The sequence below is a fragment of the Anolis sagrei genome, chromosome 5 (assembly GCF_037176765.1).
Source record: "Anolis sagrei isolate rAnoSag1 chromosome 5, rAnoSag1.mat, whole genome shotgun sequence".
NCBI classification, from domain to species: Eukaryota; Metazoa; Chordata; class Lepidosauria; order Squamata; family Dactyloidae; genus Anolis; species Anolis sagrei.
Genome location: NC_090025.1, coordinates 144,132,162 through 144,154,299, shown reverse-complemented (window position 1 = coordinate 144,154,299; position 22,138 = coordinate 144,132,162). Strand labels below are relative to the sequence as shown.

Genomic DNA, 22,138 nt, shown 5'->3' with positions numbered 1-22,138 from the left:
GTGTGACCAGCTTATCTGATCCAAGCTGAAATGTTTCCTTCCTTTAGTATTATGATGAAATAGGAAGTCCAAAGTATGTAATGAAAATAGTATGACAATTTATTCTGTTGAGAGGGAAAATTAACTTATTTTTAAATAAGATAGATAACAGAAAGACGTATAACATCAAAAAATAATTCCCCTTTCCAGGAATAAGTGTTTTAAAGCATGGGTTCAAAAACACTTTGATTTTTGAATATGTTTCACTCTGAACTTTCATTAAGTTCTGCAAAAAAATTGTGTCCTTATAAAAAGTTTTCTTAAATTGTGTGCACCATAAACATAATAGATGCACATTGGTTATGCTGCTCCTTTATTTACTGTCAATTACTATCCATTAACAGTAGATCTTATATTTAGATCCATTTAAACGTCACAATGGAGCTGCCCATTTGAAAATAAAATTGTTGCCTTCTTTCACTTCACTGAGCACAATACAAAACATTCATTGAGTTTTCCCTTTATTGCAGCTGCCAATGCCCAGCCGACTTTTAACAAACCAACGGAGCGGAATAACAATGCAGCTGCAACATTTTATGGTACTTCTGTTAGTTCTCCTTTGAGACTGAAGGTGTTAATTAGGAATCAAAGAATACAACCCTGCCAGACTTCTTTCACAATCTATACATTGGTTACTTGAGTTTTTTAAGGAAAAAAATAAATCTAATAAAGGGACAAAAATGTTGTTTGTCACACCAGTAACATGTATTTAAGACCCTTTGATCACAAGCTTATTATGCAGTCTTATCAGACAGGCTGAAAATATTTTTCTATTTGTTTCCACCCCCTTTTCTGTGGGCTTCCCTGAATACAGATTCTTGCAACTGCATGAATTGGAGAGGGGAGGACACAATAACCGTGTTGTTAGTAGAGATTGGTGGTCTTGTCACAATAAAGACATCTTCTCATAAGAATGGCATTTGCTCTGTTGATATTTGATGCTTCAAATTCTTCAAACATGTATATTTTAAAAATATAACAAGAAATATGCATTTTGTTTGAAATAGGATATTTGTATTTTTGGTGCTCATGTTCATGCTTCACCTTTTCTACTATACATTGGAGTTTTGGGAGTTTCGTGCACACAATATTCAACTATATTAGCATGAAGTCATTATCTTTAATCTTCCATTAAACTTAAATGTTTGAAATAAAAGTTTATGAAGTCAGCACCGCTGGGAATTAGTCAAGCTTCCTAGCTTTCCCGGCAAGAGCTTTTACTGCTAGATGCCCTAATCATGGTCAGATCCATTAATCCTGCTAGAAAAAGACAGAAAGAAGCCCAGGTTGTTGATTTAATAGTAATGAATTGAATGGACGAGGAAGAGGGCTGAGTTGTCTGAATTATATAACAAATTATGTAGTTTACTATGAGTGTGCACCAACCAAAAAATTAGACTCAGATCCAAGCAAGGTAATTTGAAAAACAGCAAAGATTGGTTTTGTTTGATATCAATCTAAATTAAAAAAATCTTCACACTTTCCACTGACTGTCTGTGAAGATAAACAAAGGGCTTTATCCCCCCGCTTTATCATAATTGAATGACATTTTAGGCACTGGATGCCATTTCAGATAAATAGAACATTCATACTACACTCTTCCTTTTTATTTTTATTGGAAAAAAGAATCTGCCAATACTTCCATATTTTTTGGCAAAATTAAATGGAAATTGCAAATATGTATGTGCACTACCGGAAACTAATTGTAAACAAGATGCTACAATGATGAAATAATAAAGATCTTTGGTACTAAAAAAAAATGGAAAAATATATCATGGTTCTTTAGAAATAGGTCAAGTGTTCCTAGCCGTAGATATAAGTAAGTTTTACATAAAACTGTTTTTCTAACTGTATGTGGAGAAGGTCTTAAAATGCGGAGGTAATCTCTTTATTTTAAAACCTTCTCCACATACAGTTACAAAGTGTGGGGCTTTACAATTCCAAGGTTGGAGTTAAAATTGCTGGAAGAAACATTAACAACCTTGGATATGTAGATGATACCACTTTGATGGCTGAAAGCGAGGAGGAGCTGAGGAGCCTTCTAACCAAGGTAAAAGAAGAAAGTGTAAAAGCTTGGTTGCAGGTAAACATAAACAAAACCAAGATTATGGCAACCAGACTGATTGATAACTGGCAAATAGAAGGAGATAACATAAAGGTGGTGACAGACTTTGCATTTCTAGGTGCAAAGATTACTGCAAATGCAGACTGCAGCCAGGAAATCAGAAGACGTTTGCTTCTTGGGAGGAGAGCAATGACCAATCTCGATAAAATAGTGAAGAGTAGAGACATCACACTGACAACGAGGGTCCGCATAGTTAAAGCAATGGTATTCCCCCATAGCAACCTATGGATGTGAGAGCTGTACCATAAGGAAGGCTGAGTGAAGGAAGATAGACGCTTTTGAACGGTGGTGTTGGAGGAAAATTCTGAGAGTGCCTTGGACTGTGAGAAGATCTAACAGTCCATACTTTAGGAAATAAAGCCCAAACGTTCACTGGAGGAAAGGATATTAGAGGCAAAGATGAAGTATTCTGGCCACATAATGAGAAGACAGGAAAGCTTGGAGAAGAGAATGATGCTGGAGGAAATGGAAGGAAAAAGGGTAGCTCAAGGGCAAGATAGGTGGATGGTATCCTTGAAGTGACTGGCTTGACTTTGAAGGAGCTGGGGGTGGCCATGGCCAACAGGGAGCTCTGGCATGGGCTGGTCGATGAGGTCATCACCAGGGCACCCACAATGGTCAGGAGCTTGGAAGGAGTTTCATGGCCATCTAGGGATGGCAACTACACAGTCAAGTGGAGCAGATGGATAATGGCTCCAGATGTAGCGTGAATCTGCAAGATCCAGGGCTGCTCCAGGCAGATGCATACCAGACTAAATATGAAACACAACATTTTTTGCTCCTGGGTTAATAACAATAATATTTCTGAAAGTACTGACAGAAGTGTCATTTCATAAGCTAAAATTAGATCTGGCAAGAGTTTGTTTTAATGGCTGGATGACCACACAATCCCTCATATATTGGGGGATATCATTTTAAAATTCATAATAATTTGCCAATATCTTCTGGTATGCTTGAAAAACTGAATGTCTGAAATAGGTTGCAGTGTTGAGATATGGAAGAATGATGGCCCAGGGAGGTTTAGAGGTTTACAGGTAGATGTGAAAGAGCCTCCAGGCTCAAGGTAGCAATGGCAGGAGAATGTAAAAGGATGCACTGCTTCTCTTTCTCTACAGAGTTTAGCCAGCAATCAGTGGATTTCCATCACTCTTGGTTTTCCTTTGTGTGACAGAGCAATGTAATATCTAAACAGACCACTGAATAGTCTATAAAAGCTACACAACTGGTCTGGTTTTATTATATTAAGACATACAGAAATGAAGATACTTAATTTCTATAAAAAATAATATGCTAACTCACACACTAAAGTTTATGAATAAAACTATACTGTATAACAAATACATTTTTTAAAAAAAAATCTACATAAAATAGAAGCTCATTGTTACAAACAGGCAAACTCACTGTGACTTGCCTGCAGAAATAGAATCATATCTTCCACTAACAATGATATCTGAATGTGACAGTTTTTATTTCTCAGGAAATGTAGGAAGCTTTGTTTTGATATTTTTAATGTCAAAAGTGGTTGTCTGTTGTTCTGCTCAACTCCTTTGATTCAAAAGATCACAGAGTTGAAACATGTACAATGAATGGCCTACAGAGACAGCAGCATTTACAAATATTTGGAGAGTGGGATACTGGATAATTATCAAGCTGTCCAACATCATATGTCCTTGTATTGCCTGACAGTATAATTTCCAGATTACCATATGCTTTGTGTCCTGTGCAGTGTATACCAATAAAGTCTGGTATTTATATTGCTCTCTGCAACTATCTGTTACATGGTATAGTTTTCATATTCCGAAACATATTATCCCATGTTTTGTCATTTCATTGGATTTAGTGCTGGCATTTGAAATACATTTACTTTTATTCTGATAATATAGTTTGTTCCTTAAAAAAGGAAAACAAATGCACACGTAATATAAACATTTTTTTGCCTGTTTAAAAACAACGCTCAACGATGCTATAAATGTATTGGCCACATGTAGGTTTTTTCTATATATTTTTTTCTGTTATTGTTCAACTGAACATTTAAATTTCAAATGTGTATTTGATGCCTTTTCTTGTCTATTCTCTATGCCACTGTTGCACTTATAAGTGCAAACATGAATTGACCCTCCATCCTTCTAGTGATGGATAAGCTACAATGCAATGGCTGTATTCAAAGAAACTTGGCCCTGTCACGAACAAGTAGTTGATGGATGATGCTAGATTGTTTTCATCTATGAAATGGTGGAGATACATGCAGGGCCAGCCTAGTTAACACCTGGATGGGATACTCTCAAGAAATATCAGATGTTGTAGGCTATAATTCAGTGGAAGGCAGAGGCAAACCACCTCTGAGTATTCCTTGTCAAAGGCCCCTTCTGCACTGCCATATAAAAGCCAGATTATCTACTTTGAACTGGATTATATGGCAGTGTAGAACCATATAATCCACTTCAAAGCAGATAATATGGATTATCTGATTTGATAATCTGGAATATATCACAGTGCAGAATAGGCCTAAGAAAGTCTATGAAATTCATGTGGTCACTAGAAGTCAAAGGCAACTTGATGTAACATATACACATAATAGTATTTCCCCTTATCTGAGGTTTCTTTTCTTTCCCACATCCCTGATCTCTCTCCCTGTTTAGAAACCCAGAGAAGCACAGCGGTTTCCTGAGAGTTCACTCAATGGCATAAGAACAACACTTCTATATGTGAACTGTTAGGAAAATCAGTTTGCCATATTAACATTTTGGCAAGAGAGGCACACTTCTAAACCACATACTTGTGTCTACTTACTGTGAGAGCATGAAAAACCTGCTTGTATGGTGGCAACTGCTATAGCTTTATATGTCTGCGCTGTTGAAGCCAGAAATCATTAAATCATTAACAAAAGAATTTAAGTTTTGATTAATATAGGCTTTTTCTACTCAACCATTTAACCTGAGTCAAGATGTGGATTTAAGTGGCTCGGAATGCCTACACAGGCACCTCATGAACTGGATGGAAACTGGGATGGAGTCCATAAAGATCTACTAGTGTGGATCAGTGCAATCCAAGAAATATTTTTTTTATCTCCCCCAGCATGATGCAGTGAAAAACAGCCTATCTGATGAGAATCAGTGCTAGAGCTATTCAGAGTAAAGCAAGAAAGTAAAAGCAAGCGTTTCAACAAGAACGTTGTGTTTTCCTCTCCAGGAGAGATTTTTTTAAGTACCCAGCTGAGTTTGTACCTGGGTTCTTTTTTTAATGTCCTAGCATTAGTCCCATCCACATAAATGCTCTGTATATTGCTTCCAGATTCCTGTTCTGCATTGTTTATACAGTATTCGGCTAAAGTGTATTTTATGGCTTCATTCATGATTACTGGTGAGGTTTTTAAAACATGCTCTTTTTGGCTGGATGCATGTTGCAGTATGCATTGGAGGCGTACATTTCATAGACACCCTGACCTCGAGTCACCTTCAAGTTAGACTTCAGTGCCTGTGAAAGGATGGCCTTTCATTCAGAGCCTTTGGAGCTTTACCTTGACTTTTTCACTATAAGATAAACGCAAACATTACTCATTCTGAGTAGAATTGCCAAAACTTCGTTTTCTGTACTGGCCAAAAATACTTAATCTCAGTGAACTGCATGCAGATCAGGGAACAGAAGACTACAAGACCCAGTGGCCATGAAACAAATAGATGTATGAATATTTCTGAAAGTTGGGAGGATTGTATGTGCCTATTATACCTGATCCACACAATTATACATGGTCCACAAAAGTGCTTCAGTTCTCAGATTGGGGCAGCTGTGACTACTAAGAGAAAAATTACATATCACCCAAAATATTTGATACATCTTTAAAACACAAGGACACACATTTGAGTATGATACACTATATGTAATGTAAGATCTTTAACCAGTAATTGACAAGTAGTGATATGGAGAAGAACAGGACAAGAAAGTAAGAGAAAGACTGACTTAGGAAAAGACAAGCATAGGCAGGAATTGTTGTGATGGGAGACAGAAGATAAGAGGCAGAACTAAAGGAGGTGAAGGACAGAGAATTTTAAAAAGACAAAAGAAAGAGTGGATGAAATCAGGAATTTAAAGCAAAAACAAACAAATGTCTAATAAGAGATGATGAAGAAAGATATCTCTACCATTTTTTCTAATAATGGAATAATTCATTTGTACCTCCAACCAAGAAAGGAATTTGCAGTGCAGCTTCAATCATTTAAATTATGATGAGGTAGCTGGTGAAAAGAACTGCGAAAGTTAACAGTAAGGCAGTAAAATCCACAAAGTAGTAATACTCTACTACTGTTTCAGTTATTCCAGAGGTACAACATATCAAAACAGTTCAGTACTTCCTGACTTTGACAGCTCCATCTGTCAAATCCTGGTTCTTGTTTTTGGTTTAAAAAAAACTTGAAAGAGAGGAGTGAGTGAGATGAGAAGGAAGACAGTTAAACTTCAAGATATTCAGGCTACTTTCCCTGTTCCTTGGAGACACCTGGGAGACTTTGAAAAGTTGTGTCTCATTGCAAGTGCCAATTCTGAATACATATTTTCCCCCCAAAACAAGTTTGATCCAATATACCCCCATGGTAGATCTGTGAGAATGAGATTAGACAATTTTAAGCTCAGTAACAGCTTTTTAAAAACATTGTTAATATTTCAGATCCATTTGGGTGTGCACTTCTATGGGGCAGCTGGTGCCCCAAAAATGACCTGTACTGCCCACAGGATACTTTCCTCATCCCTGTCTTAATGAGCCACACAGAAGCTTAACTGGAATGTACTGTGACATTTTAAATAACTGAGAGAATTAACAGTCCTATATGACATACTCATTTTGGATGCAAATCCAATCCTTTTGAGTGGAAATGATTAAAAACCAGAGCCATAAACAAGAATGGATGGGAATCACAGAGAATATGAAAAGATTGCTCCAGAGTTGGATTGCAATTGTGGCAGCAAGCCTTTGAAAGACAAACCACATTGAAGAAAAAGCTCTGTTAACAAGGGAACAGTTGAAGAAAGTGTAATCTCAGCTGACATACTGACTGGGTAGGTCACCTCCATGCACGCGTTCCCTGCTGGAGTCAGGCTCCCTCTGTCAGGCCAATTGTCCTTCGCACTCAAGACACTAAGCCAAACTGAAGGTACCTTTTCGCTCTGCCAGATCCTTGCATTTAAGTAGTTTAAATAACACCCCCCTCCATCAGCGTACACATTTCCACACAGCAGTCACACATTCTCTCTCACACACACATATATGAATGAGTATAAGGTCTTTTCAATGTACCTTCTGTTTAAAAGAATCCAGTCCTGAAAAACAAACAGAAATTTAGCAAATAGGGAAAGACATAGTTTGGAGTTGTGTTTTAATTAAGTATAATCAGAATCAGCTTTAAAAGCATTTTAAAAACATTTTATTAACTTGTATATTGAGGAGTACCAAGATTATACAATTTATAATATATACAATTAGTAATCAGATAACAAAAAACAAACTAATCAATAAGAAACATGACTTGAAGAGGTGAATTTGTCTCCATAAAATGTAATTTCTGTCATTTGAAGGTACTTTTTTTAATGCTAATTTTATTTGCAAATTTATGTCCAGGCTATTTACAAGGTTCAGGAGTTATATCAATATCTAGCAATACATTTTTTGGAAGAATAATGATTTTAGTGGTAAGCTAGGCAACATACCCGTGACAGACTTTGTATTTCTAGGTGCAAAGATTACTGCAGATGCAGACTGTGGCCAGGAAATCAGAAGACGCTTACTTCTTGGGAGGAGAGCAATGTCCAGTCTCGATAAAATAGTAAAGAGTAGAGACATCACACTGGCAACAAAGATCCGCCTAGTCAAAGTCATTGTATTCCCTGTAGTAACCTACGGATGTGAGAGCTGGACCTTAGGGAAGGCTGAGCGAAGGAAGATCGATGATTTGGGCTGTGGTGTTGGAGGAAAGTTCTGAGAGTTCCTTGGACTGCGAGAAGATCCAACCAGTCCACCCTCCAGGAAATAAAGCCCAACTGCTCACTGGAGGGAAAGATACTAGAGACAAAGTTGAAGTACTTTGGCCACATCATGAGGAGACAGCAAAGCCTAGAGAAGACAATTATGCTGGGGAAAGTGGAAGGCAAAAGGAAGAGGGGCTGACCAAGGGCAAGATGGATGGATGGCATCCTTGAAGTGACTGGACTGACCTTGAAGGAGCTGGGGGTGGTGACGGCCGACAGGGAGCTCTGGCGTGGACTGGTCCATGAGGTCACGAAGAGTCGGAGACGACTGAACGAATGAACAACAACAGGCAACATACAGAACTTGAACTGGTTATTCATTTCCTTCCCCATATTTTTATGTAAGCTTCAAATTTTCTTGCACTCTTTTATTCTTACATCTAAAATTCCCTTAAACTGCAGAATAACCTTAGGATGAATTTTTAAATACCTGCATTATGTTAATATGAGTTTGGCCCATTTAATAATCTTCTTAAAATGTCTCATAAAGCATTACGAGAAATTATGGGAATAAATAAAATTCCTCCCTTGTCTGTTTCTTTTAGTTCTACTGCTCCAAAGTGGGTTAAAAAAACTGCATCAGGTCACAAGTTTTGGGCCTGTCTGGAAGGGCCCTTATAAAACTTCAATCTATGTTTGCTCCTCATATTGTGTAGGTTTTCATTATGCCCGAATCCCTAGACAGCACAACTCATGACACTGAATGTTAGGTAGGGAGCTCTCTAAAATGGAACTTATACCAAGCAATGCTGATCTGGCAATATAAAAATACCTGTGATACTGTTCATATCAAAATATGAGCAGTATAGGCATGGAAAGAGCAAAAATAATTGCCTGGGAGAGAGCTTGCTTTAGGTTGCACATTAGAATATTATTCTTGCTGTTTCATTGAATTATTTTGGGTTTGTTCCAGGAATAGTTAGTTTAAGTTGTATAAAGCCATTACAAAGTTGCTTTAAGACATGGCATAATAAATTGCAACATTATACTTTACCAGCCTTAAATATTCCTTAAGTTCTTTTTTGAACTTACTAAAATTATTTCAAAATAGAGAATCAAACTTTATTGCTTTCCTCATTTCTATCAACTAACGATTCTTATTCTTACTGTTGCTAGCTGCCAACAAGTTGGCTTCCATTTGTAGGAAACCCCATGAAATCAGTAGGGTTGCCAGATGTCTCTTATTTTAAGAGATGTTCTTTATTTAAGGGGTTGAAAGCTGGAATTTTATAGGATTGGCAGATATCTTGACTATCTGAGCACTAAAAAAATTTCCTATTGTATAAACGCAACAAGATGCCAAAAATCTTATATTTGGGGCATGGTTATTTCCTAAAAACAGAAATGTAAAAATTGTGTAATTTATGAAATCCATATATTAATTTTACAAATAAATGCATGGGCAAATTAACCGAAATATCTGAACTTTAACTTGGCATCAGATGGTTTTCCTCCCCCATTTCTTCACACTTCAAAGAAGGTTCAAAGATGAACTACCACAGGGCTCATCAAACGATGCAGGACTGCTTCCAGTGGAGTCATGAGACTCTATTGCTGCAGCATGGGACTCCATCTTCAATGTCTAGCAATGGGAGGATTTCAACACCAAGCACCAATCAACTCCACTCCATTGCATGCACATAGAAATACCTAAAAACAGGTAGCTTTCCATGGGATAGGGATTTCTCTGTTTTATGAAGTGCCTGCCCATGATCACTATGTGCATTAGTGGATTAAAGGCAGTGAGGGTCCCACTGAAAGAAGTGTTTTAAACGTATGCTGGTCTTCTCTAGAGGAGGAGTTCAAAGAGATGGAGGGAAGATCCCATTGAAAGGAGTATTTTAAAACTATCCAGCCTGACAACTGCCAGCCTGTGTGATAAGAAATTTAGTGGATGGTTGAGTTAGAAAGGGAAGATGATCCTGTATGATGGGGGTGAGTAAATTTTCTGTTGGGATGAGATTCTCAGACAGAACACATTCTTCTTAATAGTTACTTCCTAACCATAAATACCACACACCATGAATTTTGACTCTCCCTTTTTTACTATTTTGAAAACATGGCAACACTACCAATAAAGCCTCTGAGACATCCTATAAACTAACAATCTATTTATGATCCTGCAAACTCAGGGCTATTGCTCCTTGATTGAGCCTATCCACCTGTAATTCAGTCTTCCTCTTTTTGTTGTTCCTTCTACTTTAACAACCATTGTTTGCTTTTCCAATAAAACATAGGGATTACTCTGGGTGAAACCACCACATCACATGATGGGCCCTATTTCTGATTATGCAGACCCTTCCTCTTCATTAGATCTCAAGATAACATGACAATAGAGGCTGGATCTACACTGCCATGTAATCCAGATAATTCAAATTACCTTCTTTGAACTGGATTATATGAGTCTACATTGCCATATAATCCAGTTCAAAGCACATAATATGGATTTTATATGGGAGTGTAGATGGAGCCTTAAATTAAACATCTTCTAGATCCAAATCTAATCATTGGTCTCAATTAGTATAATATAATCATTTTTTTCCTTTTTTCATGTCAAGAGCAACTTGAGGAACCGCTTCTGATGTATAACCAATGGGATTTACATATGTGTCAATTTACTGAATCCCCCATTGATTCAATGTGCCTCCTATACTCTGATTGGCACTTCCAACTGAATACATTTCCTTTATTTATAAAGTTTCATAATTAGACAAATTTGGGAATAGAATAAGAATAAACACATATTTGAAACTATTTTATGGTAAATAGAACGCCCTTCCCATGGAGGTAAGATCAGCTTCCTCGCTGATGGTATTCCGAAAAAGACTAAAAACTTGGATGTTCAAGCAGGCATTTGGTTAATTTGGTGCAATGAATGTGTTGACTACGGATTGGTAATATGGATGATGCAATTGGACCACGATTTTAGTTAGGAGATGTATTGGATTGTGATTTATGTGAAATATGGTGTATTATGTTTTTTACGGTTTTAATTGTATACTGTGTACTGTATATTCTGTTGTAAACCGTGTTGAGTCGCCAGTTAGGCTGAGAAACGGCGGTATACAAGGACAGTAAATAAATAAATAAATAAATAATGGTAGGTTTGATCTATAGTCACAAACAAAAATCAACATGTTAAAAAATAAGGAAACTGCATTTTGATTTTGCCGCAAGCATAGCTAAGATTTCAAAGAGATAAAATAAAGGATCTCCCGCCTTCATTATTTACTCTTTCCTTAAAAAGAGATAAGGCTTTCACATGGTAGAAAACTGCTGCAGAAATCTAATGGAAGTTCCACGTGTAAAGGACTTGCAGATCCTGGCTCTTATATTTCACAACATAGCGATAAGAAAGCACAATATATACAACTGAAAAAAAGAGGTTTCTAATTTAATCTCAAAAGCATGTGGAATTCCCATTAGATCAACAGTAACTGATTTGCTGTACATGAAGAGGAAACAATCATACTTTAAACACACTTTTGATATAGTATGTAACAAAAATATGTAGTGATAGATGAACTAAGGTTCACCCGAGGAACAATAATCAGAAACAAACCAAGTAGTTGATGCCTCTGCAATTTTTATTACTTTTATGATGTAACTATCTGGAATTAGTAGAAAAACAAAATATAGACCAGCTAAAGTTAAGCATATACAAGACCCATCAGTTTCAATAAGAAAGACATGAAAGAAAAGGCAATTTTTGACACCATAATTAGTCAAACTTCAGTTTCAATCATATGGTAACATAAGGTGGAGTAACTGAATAATATATTTAATGTTTATGCTAGATGACTGAGTGAATATATCCTTTCTGTATCCTTTCTCATTGCCATAAAGCATCTGCATTTTTAAAAAGAACTGAGAACCAACTTTCCATCTGCTAGAGGAACCAATTACTAGAAAGCAACTTCTAAAACATAAGAGGAAGTTCATAATCCTTTGTTCTCTAGTTCTTCAAAGTCAGTTCTGACCTATCAGTCTTGTGTGATTAATGCTAAAAATGTATTCCATTTACTTGAGAGTAAATCCCATTTAAAGTAGTGAAATCAATGTTCTTTGTTTATATGCATATTCTCCTTAAATTTAAGAACAAACCTCCATATATTACTGGACTTCACTGATCTCTTGTCTATGTTGGTTAGGGCAGATGGAAGCTGGGAGTCCACCAATTGCTGGAGAGCCCACATTCCCCCACTCCTGCTTTGGTTTCTAGGGCAGCTATAGGCTGATCCGTGCAGCCTTACTTTTAGATAAATATGCACCCCATTAGCCTATTGTTCACCATATATTATGCCAAATAACACTACACAAGAAAAGTAAATAGCATGCTTAATATCAGAGGAAAACGTATAGTTGGTTACATAACACATGGGGAAACAGAGTAGCTTATTTATCAGGCATGAGTAAACTTTTTTGCCTTGCGGCTGCATTGTGGGTTCGACCAAGAGGGCCGGGCCAGGAGAGAGGGCAGCCGGGCACATGCTGGGTGAGATGGGCCTGGGAGGGAGAGGGCCTGGGAGAGGGTGGGGCTGGGAGGGGGCAAGGCAGGGCCCAGGTCATCCTCAGGTTTTCCTCCTGGCATAAGGATGGGGCTGCTCACCTCATCCTTATGCTGGGAGGAAAACGAGACATGCGGTGACTGCTCTGATCCTCCTCCCTGATCCTTCACACTGATCTTCAGGCTATCCTTTTGGCCTTATGCCAGGAGGAGGGTGAGATAGACGACAGTCAAGAGTGCTCTCAGTCATTGCATGCCTTCCTTGGGCTGTCCTCACAGCATAAGGATGGGGCCACCTGCACCTCCATATGCCAGGAGGAGAGTGAGACATGCAGTGGCTGAGAGTGCTCCAGAGGGCTCTCAGCTGCTGTGTGCCTTCCTCCCCCTTTCTGCACAAAGATGCGGCAGGCCACCATGTCCTTATGCTGAGAGAACATGGAAAATGAGGAGGGCCTGTGGTAAGCACCCAAGGGGCCACACCTACACCCAGGCCTTAGTTTGCCCATGCCTGCTATATATACTGAGCTATAACATGCTTATAAATGAGGTACCTGTAAGTCCAATTTTCAGAGTTTCCTATAAAAACTTTCTTATATATCTTCTGAATTATCTGGGGAAGTTCAGCTTATCAGTCTTTGAACATCTTAAAGCCTCGATTCATATTTTACTGATGAAGTGCTACTGAAGCATACATGTACTGCCTATCCTTTTTATAATGCAGGATGTAACAACAGTGTTAATTGTTTAATACCAAATGCAATAAAATGTATTTACTTATATGCTTTTTACAGTTTTTATATATATTATATTCATTAAACATTGTTTGTTGTAAGTAAAGTTGTTACCCACACAAAGCATATTTACCCTCCGTAAAATAGATATTCATTTCAATAAAATGAGAAAGTTCACTATACAACTGTCAAAAAAAAAAACAACCAATACACACAATATTTCAAAATATCATCTGCATAAGGGATTAGCACAAGCAGCATACTGAATGATTAAACAGTCCTGATGTTACAACAATAAAACGTTCGAACTTTCATTTCAATTGGATGAAAACCAGCATTCCTCATAAAATAATACTCCAAAATTACAAAATTCTATTTCTAGCCCAATGCATTATGTAGGAAAGAACATATATCATTGGACACTTGGCTAATATTTTTACATGAGATGTATATCAATGACTTAAAATGTGCAGGACAGTGTTGCAGCATCCCCTCCTGGTGCAGAAGAACAATTTTCTACATCAACAAGTTTCAAGAGGGCCTCAAGTATCAACATCTGATCTGTATCTCGGCTTATCTTTTCATGAGATAAGCTTCCCAATAAAGATAATCAACATGAACAATGCCTTTGATCTTCTAAAAAAATTTCAAATATCTATAGATGGGAAGTTTGAATGGGGATAATAAATGCCAATGAAGCTAAACTTAAAGAACATTTAGTTTTCAGAAATAACCTAAAGTGTCAGACCTGGCTGTTACAACACCCATGTGGTGTATTCTTTTGTCTCAATCGGTAAATAACATGGTATTTAAGGTGCTGATTTTGTGTTTCTTTAAGTCACTTTCAACTTATGGTGACCCTAAAGTGAGTCTATCATGTGGTTTTCTTGGCAAGATTTCTTCAGAGGTGGTTGCCATGACCTTTCCTTGAGGCAGAGAGTGTGTGCCCTGACCAATGGATTTCCGTGGCCAGTGAGGATTAGAAACTCTGGTCTGCTAATGTAATACTCAAACTGCTTCTCTGAACCTCTATATAGAAGATCCCATACCAAATCTAGTGCATACTTGAATAAATCTCAAGGGTTCCAACACGATAGTGTAATGCTATGCATCAACTCAGAAGTCCCACTAAAATAAATGGGACTATCTCTTAGGTCTATACTCCAGGAAAAAATTCCCGACTGCTCACTGGAGGGAAGGATATTAGAGGTAAAGATGAAGTACTTTGGTCACATAATGAGAAGACAGGAACACTTGGAGAAGGTAATGATGCTGGGGAAAATAGAAGGAGAAAGGAGTTATTGGAACACATTATGACGCTGATTGGAAACCAGAAAGAAGATATCATAAACTAGGCTTCATAATGCTGGGGCATACATTAATATTATAATATACGTAGTGTGCAAGGAAACAATTCTCCCATTTCTCCTCTTGAGGGACTAGAGTTTGTGCATATATTCCAGTTTACATAGTCTGCTTATCTTTTCAATCTTTCTTTGTAGTTTTTTTTTTGTTCAAGGGCAGGACAGATGTTCTGACATCAGTGACAGAATGCCAAGGGAGACAAAAGTATTCTGACACTGGTTTTTTTTTTTTTGTAAATGTATTCCTAATGTCTGATCTATGTCCATTTGGTGCAGAAATTGACCTGCTTGCCCAATGCAGAGTGCTGAAGAATACCGTTGACAGAGCAAGTGATTACATGATGTGATTACGTTCTGTGATGACTTCTCCAAATAGATGGATAGGTAGAGTTGGCATCTGGATTTGTGACAAGATCTTGTAGCCATCTGCCTATCCATGTTACTCTCAGGGGTTCTATGCAGTCATAAAATTCTTGTTCTTGTGGAAGTGACTCTTATCAGTTCCAGTTAAGGAAGCAGGTATCCAAAAACAAAAGTGTACCCAAACAATTAAACACACAGAGACTTTTGTTCTTTCTTCCTTGTTGCAGCAGTACATAAAGTATGTACAAAATATACAAATGTTACAGCTTCTACTTACTGCAGCAATTCTCCAAAACAACATCCTTCCCTCAACAACTCTCATCAAACTTATTCAGTATAACTACAACCTATATACTATTCCCACTGCATTAACCCCCACACCCTAATTACAGTTAGGCCAGAGGTATTAATTCTGCTATCACATAAAAAAAGACCAGGTAATATCCAAATCCTGACAGTTGTGATTCCTCATGTAGATAAGTACCTATTTGAGATTAGGAAGTTGTTTGTAGGCAAATAAAGGGTTGGTATGTCATTTGTTGTCTTCAGTCTGTTCGCCAAAAGATTAATCTTGGGTACAAGTCTTTCCCTGTTGATTTGTTTTACGTCATGTGGTGGATACTGTAGCTTGAGGAATGCTTGTTGCAATTCCTTGGGCTTGGCATCTTGTGGCTCTGAGCAGATATGATCACATTGTAGTAGTTAGTATGATTTTGCTGACTAAGTCTTACTACTGCACTGAAATACAAGATCTACTTTCTGAATTCATACCATTCTGCTTATTGAAATGAAAAATTGTTCACATCAAAGTTCTAGCTAACAGATAGTGACATGTACCTACAATAAGCAGAAAGCCAAAATTCTACACCATAAAATATTTTAATTAGAAAAAAATGACCATAGAGATAGGTAATAGCAATGATACAACACACTGAACAAATATAAATTTGCCAGAATATGGACATAATCATAACCAATTCTATACCCCCATCTCATTATGATAAAGAACATGCTTTTGCAACAGCATTTATATTACATATCAGTGCAATAATGTGAAACCACCACTTTCCCATTCATATATTTGTTCTCTGCCATCTAGACAGCTAAGGAAGTATGCACTACAAAACTTCAAGTTGGGTATACATTAACATATCAAACATTATATAGTGTGGCTGCTTTCTATTCAAACACTGTATTTAGTGCTCAGTTGACTTCCTTACTAGCTTTCAAATTGTTACTGTTGTGTTAGGATCATCATTCTGATGTACAACTATCCAAATAGAGATCCCCAAACAATTCTGTCCAAGGCAAACAATCCTGTCCAAGACTGAGTACTACTTCTCCAAAGATGCAAACAGAGCATTACCAACATTGATGAACACATTCTCTATTTTAACTCTTTAAGTCTAGATATATAAATTGGTTAAATATTAAATCAAATTTGGTAGTTCAAAGCCAATCCTTTGGAAGGAAATATGAAGTCAGCATCCTTCTGGCCTAATCAAAATGATAAAATACATTTCTTTGTATACAATAGAACATACACATCATATAGCATATTAGGTAACTTTATCTGATGAATTTTAAATAGATAATATTATAACTGACTATACATGACATATATTTAATTTCCCAATGTACAGATGTTTAAAATATGCATACTATTATTGGGAATTGACACACTGCATATTCTTTTGTGGAATATACAGATCTACATTATGTGAAGTCTGTTGTAATTCTCTTCTAACTATCATTTGCATCTAAGGGGATTTGCCTCTGATTTGATATGCTTGTTTGCACAACAGCTTAAACTATACCAGAATAAAGCAAAGATTAGCCAATGTACACGAAGTGGAATTCTACAGATGATCAGGACCTCCCTATACACACACAGAAATGCATGTAAGATAACAACAGGTTATAGGTTAATTCCCACAAGAAAGTACTTTTCTGTTTAGACATGAAGAGGGCCTCTCAACTGTATTTTTCCACCAAAGCTCTCTAAACCCACTTCTGACAGGCATACTAACACTGTAACATCCCTTCCCCTGTGACAAAACAATAATATACTAATACAGTCAGAATACCATAAAGATACAATACAAATTGGCCATAACCACAGAAATCATAATAATCCCATTCATTTGATCAGTTGTTTACTGCAAAGGGAAGAATTTTTTTTTGTTACCATCAACAAATCTCTGAGAGCTTAAATACTGGCTTAAATCATATCTCCCAATGTGCATTAATACAACATGCATGTTCCCAAAAATACCACATATGTGACCTTGCAATTTATAATATGGAACACACACTGATCATACTGCAGACGTGCAGTGAAATAGCCCCCATCTCTGGAAATGTCTGCAGTGCTATCACTGAACAGTGTCATAGCTTGGGAACTGTAGTGTGCAACTTTGTTGCAGACATGGATAATGCTTACGCCTAACAAATTCAAAAAATATTTATGGCATAGCAACAAGGAGGTGGTGAAATGTTCCATTCTCTCCTTTAAAAGATGTGCAAAGTGCCAAGGGCTGCTTCAGGTCCATGATGCATCTGGATTTTTGTTTGAAGTGGAAGAGCAAAGCATCAGCAAAACTGATTCTAGAACACTGGATGGCGGAGTTACTATATGACCTTTCTTCTCATCCATAGTGTTGTGAGAAAAAGGCTGTTGGATATCCCTAATTTTACAGAAGTATCTCCTACCTCCAGATCATCCCTGTGGCATAGCTGCATCTTGTCATACAGAACTCCCCGGTTCCCTTACAACAGACCCAATTTCCATAGTGCATATCTAATGTCTAAAGTAGGAGACAACCCTGAACATGTTAATATGAAAAAGTGTTTTTAAAAGCTGTGTGTTTTTTTTTAAAAAAAGACACTTCTGACGAATTTAAAGAAACAAAACTTGCAGTTCTCAATGAATATTTGGGATGCACAGACTGTACAACCTCTTACTTAATTACAGAATTATCTATACATGTGGAGTGTCCCTTGTCCAGAATTCTGAAATGCACTCCAATTGCCCACATGGGTAGCTGAGATAGTGGCACCTTTGCTTTTTGGTGGTTCCATGTACATAAACTTTATATGCAAAATGATTAACACACTGTCTATAAAATTACCTTCAGGCTGTGTGTGGAAGGTGTATATGAAACATAACAGAATGTCATGTTGAGACTGGGGTCTCATCTTCATGGTGGGAATACATTATGTATAAGTAAATACAGTAGAATCTCAGTTAGCCAACCCCATGGGGATTGGCAGGTGCTAGATAAATGTAGTTTCTGGTTGCTTGAGAGTTACTATTAAAAATAGCTCTAACTAATACTATCACTCATATTATAAAATACTTAAATTCTCTATTGACTTCATATTAACATTGAAATACAGTAATTAAAGCACATTTAAAAAACAAAGACAAACTTAACTTAATGTAACACAGTTTTACTGCGCTATACATATATTCTAATATATATTCTAATTTCTATTTAAAGTAAGATTTCTTCCATTTTTTTCTGCTAGTTGCTTGAGTTCCAGATAACTGAGGGTGCATCTCTCCTGTTTAATTACAAGGCTATGGAATCTTGGGGGATGAAGTTTCAAAAAGTCTTTAACCTTTTCTGCCAAAGAGTGCTGGTATCTCACCAAATTACTACTACTGTGATTCCATACAACTGAGCTGTGGCAGTTAAAGAGGTGTCAAACTATATTAATTCTCCAGTGTAGATGTACATTGAGAGTCTACAGCAGGCATGGGCAAACTTTGGTCCGCCAGTTATTTTGGACTTCAACTCCCACAATTGCTAACAGCCAGTAGGCTGTTAGGAATTGTGGAAGTTGGGGTCCAAAACACCTGGAGGGCCAAAGTTTGCCCATGCCTGGTCTACAATATGCAGCAAACAGCAATGAATGCCTTCCTTAGACTAGTGCCCCATGTCCACAATAGCTCACTATGCATATGCAAATATTCCAAAATCGGAAATGATCCCAAACAGCGCACAATATTCCCAAGCATTCCAGATAAGAGATGCTCAACCTGTAAGTGGGGTTGAATCTACACTGCCATATACCAGCAGCCCCCAAGTTATGAACAAGATAGGCTCTTTAAGGTTTGTTCTTATGTTGAATTTGTATGTAAATTGGAACACATACATTTTAAAAGTATAACTCTAGCCACACACTATATATCTATATAAATAAAAATGTAATGTTCATTTGTGGGATTAACAGAACTCAAAAACCACTGGACGAATTGACACCAAATTTAGACACAAGACACCTAACAACCCAATGTATGTCCTTCACTCAAAGAATTGATTTTGTTATTTGGGAGTTGTAGTTGCTGGGATTTATAGTTCATCTACAATCAAAGAGCATTCTGAACCCCACCAACAATGGAATTGAACCAAACTTTGCACACAGTTCTCCCATGACCAACAGAAAATACTGGAATGGTTTGGTGGGCAGTGTCCTTTGGTTTTGGAGTTGTTGTTCACCTACATCCAGAGAGCACTGTGGACTCAAACAATGATGGATCTGGACCAAACTTGGCACGGATACTCAATATGACCAAATATGAACACTGGTGGAGTTTGGGGAAAATAGAATCTTGACATTTGGGAGTTGTAGTTGCTGGGATTTGTAGTTCACCTACAATCACAGAGCATTCTGAACCCCACCAACGATAGAATTGGGCCAAACCTCCCACACAGAATCCCCATGACCACCAGAGTGGGCCAGAGCAATGTGTGGCAGGGGATGGCTAGGATACACACACACACACACACAAAGTTGTCCCCTGCCACACATTGCTGTGCCCAGTCTGTGTATATGTGTTTTGTGTGTGTGTATATGTGTAAATGTGTGTATATATATTTGTGCATATGTCTATGTATGTTTGCGTGTATATTTTTTGATTTTGCACATGCATTGTAATGTATTTTGTTTTTTGGCTTTTTAAGTCCCTTTCACTGTGTTTTTCAGTGTTTTATGTGTGGTGGTCACTTGTTGGCCTGATAGGTGTATTGTGTCCAAATTTAGTGCCAATTCGTCCAGTGGTTTTTGAGTTACGTTAATCCCACAAGCGAACATTACATTTTTATTTATATCAATGTGTGTATGTGTGTGTGTGCATGCTTTGGATAGCTGAATTTGTATGTCACTCCAGCCAAACATAGATAAATACATATGCTTTGGATAGCATAGGAAAGGGTTAACACCCCTGTGGTGTTTGTTTAGCTGCCTGTGCCCCTGATCAGAAAATTTCACCTCACTTTCTCTCCCTGTGAGAATTGGGTTATGAAAAATGTGGCTTGTTGTGGAAGCAAAGACTGGTGAGAAAACTTCATTGGAGACCCCCTTCTCCTCTGATTATAACTCTTTCAGGAGTAATTTTCCCCTCTTAAGGGGAGATTTCTCTCAATTCTTGTTGTCTCACCCTGTTCTTAACTATGAGTTAGACGCATGTAATTCGGGGACTGTTTCAAGATACTGATTAATTGCATTTAGATGGATTTTATGGCAGTGTAGACCAGGTATGGGCAAACTTCAGCCCTCCAGGTGTTTTGGACTTCAACTCCCACAATTCCTAACAGCCTACCGGCTGCTAGGAATTGTGGGAGTTGAAGTCCAAAACACCTGGAGGGCCGAAGTTTGCCCATGCCTGGTGTAGACTCATAGAATCCAGCTCAATGCAGTTAATCTGCATTCTGAAACTGCATTATATGGCAGTGTAGATCAAGCATGGGCTTCCCAACTTCCTATCTCCTGCCTAGCTGCAAAAGAAGAGGAGAGAGTACTATGCGCCCCTTTGCAGAAGCACCTCCAACCTCCAGATCCTCCATCCCTGAGCCTTGTCCTATAGAGCTGCCCTGCTCCCTTGTCAACAAACCCCTAATTCCTGAGTATGGCGAGGAGAGGGACTCACAGGTAGGAGGTGAAGAGGCTGAGGTTGGCGGGGACCCCGTCCAGGCCCCGGTCGGCGCAGTCCGCTCTCCAAAGCGTGGCGTCGGCCTCGCAGTGACAGGCGGCCGGGCAGCTCCGGGGCCGCTTCCCCGACCAGCCTCCGCCTCCCGCTGAAGCTGGCGAAGGCAGCCAGCCGGAGCCCAATAAGCCCAGGAGGGCGAGAAGCAGCATGGTGCCCAGCGGGAGGAAGGAAGCTCTCCGAGGAAAGGAGACTGGCATGCCCTTCAGAAACGCAACCAAGGCGGAGAGGCGCTCTCTCTCTCAGGAGTCCAAAGAGAGAAGCCCGGGGACTGCTGTTGCCTGTCGTCCTTCTGGTGGCTTCAGGAGACTGAGCTTCCCCTGCCTTTGCTGGCACGCTTTTGCGCCTCTTCTGTGCGCATCTCGCTTCGCGCGCCGTTTTTAAAGAGCCCGAGTCTGAAACGCGTCGTCGTCGCCGCCCCTAAAGGCTCTCTCTCTCTCTCTCTCTTTCCTCCCCCTCCCCTCTTATTTCCCCGAGGGTGGGTTGAAAGGGGCGGGGCAAAGCTGCCGAGGGAGGCGGAGCTCTTCCACCCGAAAAAAAGGAGCTTCAAGGCTCCCGTGCCAACAAGGTGGTCCTTTCGCCTCATACCTCTCTCTCTCTCTAGGGAGGGGTGTGTGCGCGCGCTCATGCGCATCCCACCTGTCACTTTCCCAGTCATTAGTTAGCAACTTTATTCTTACTTAGGTGGCACCCCCCCTTTTTCCCGCCCTTTTACCTCCGGCAGAGATTTTATTTATTATTTATCCTGTCAGGAGCGAACAGTTGCGTTGCATTTTTTAACAAACAGGTAAAATACAAAGTTTGCAAGCTTGGTAGTTGATTAAATGTCCTTTGACCAGTAGCTGGCCACTTGGAATGCCTCTGGTATTGCTGCAAGAAGGTCCTCCATTGTGCATGTGGTAGGGCTCAGGTTGCATTGCAGCAGGTGGTCTGTGCTTTGCTCTTCTCCACACTTGCATGTCGTGGATTCCACTTTGTAGCCCCATTTCTTAAGGTTGGCTC

At 38.6% G+C, this 22,138-nt stretch overlaps 1 protein-coding gene across 2 annotated transcripts in view; it reads right to left on the bottom strand.

Moving 5' to 3' along the window:
- LGR5 (leucine rich repeat containing G protein-coupled receptor 5) overlaps positions 1 to 21,594 on the bottom strand; it is a 91,598-nt gene extending 70,004 nt beyond the window's left edge. Inside the window, exon 1 of one of the 2 annotated variants that reach the window (XM_060777459.2) lies at positions 21,080 to 21,594. In XM_060777459.2, coding sequence (XP_060633442.2) covers positions 21,080 to 21,336 — 257 coding nt within the window. In that variant the 5' untranslated portion in view covers positions 21,337 to 21,594. The remainder of the gene's footprint in view (positions 1 to 21,079) is intronic. The other variant, XM_060777458.2, reaches the window with a different exon arrangement.
- Positions 21,595 to 22,138: the final 544 nt, after the last annotated feature.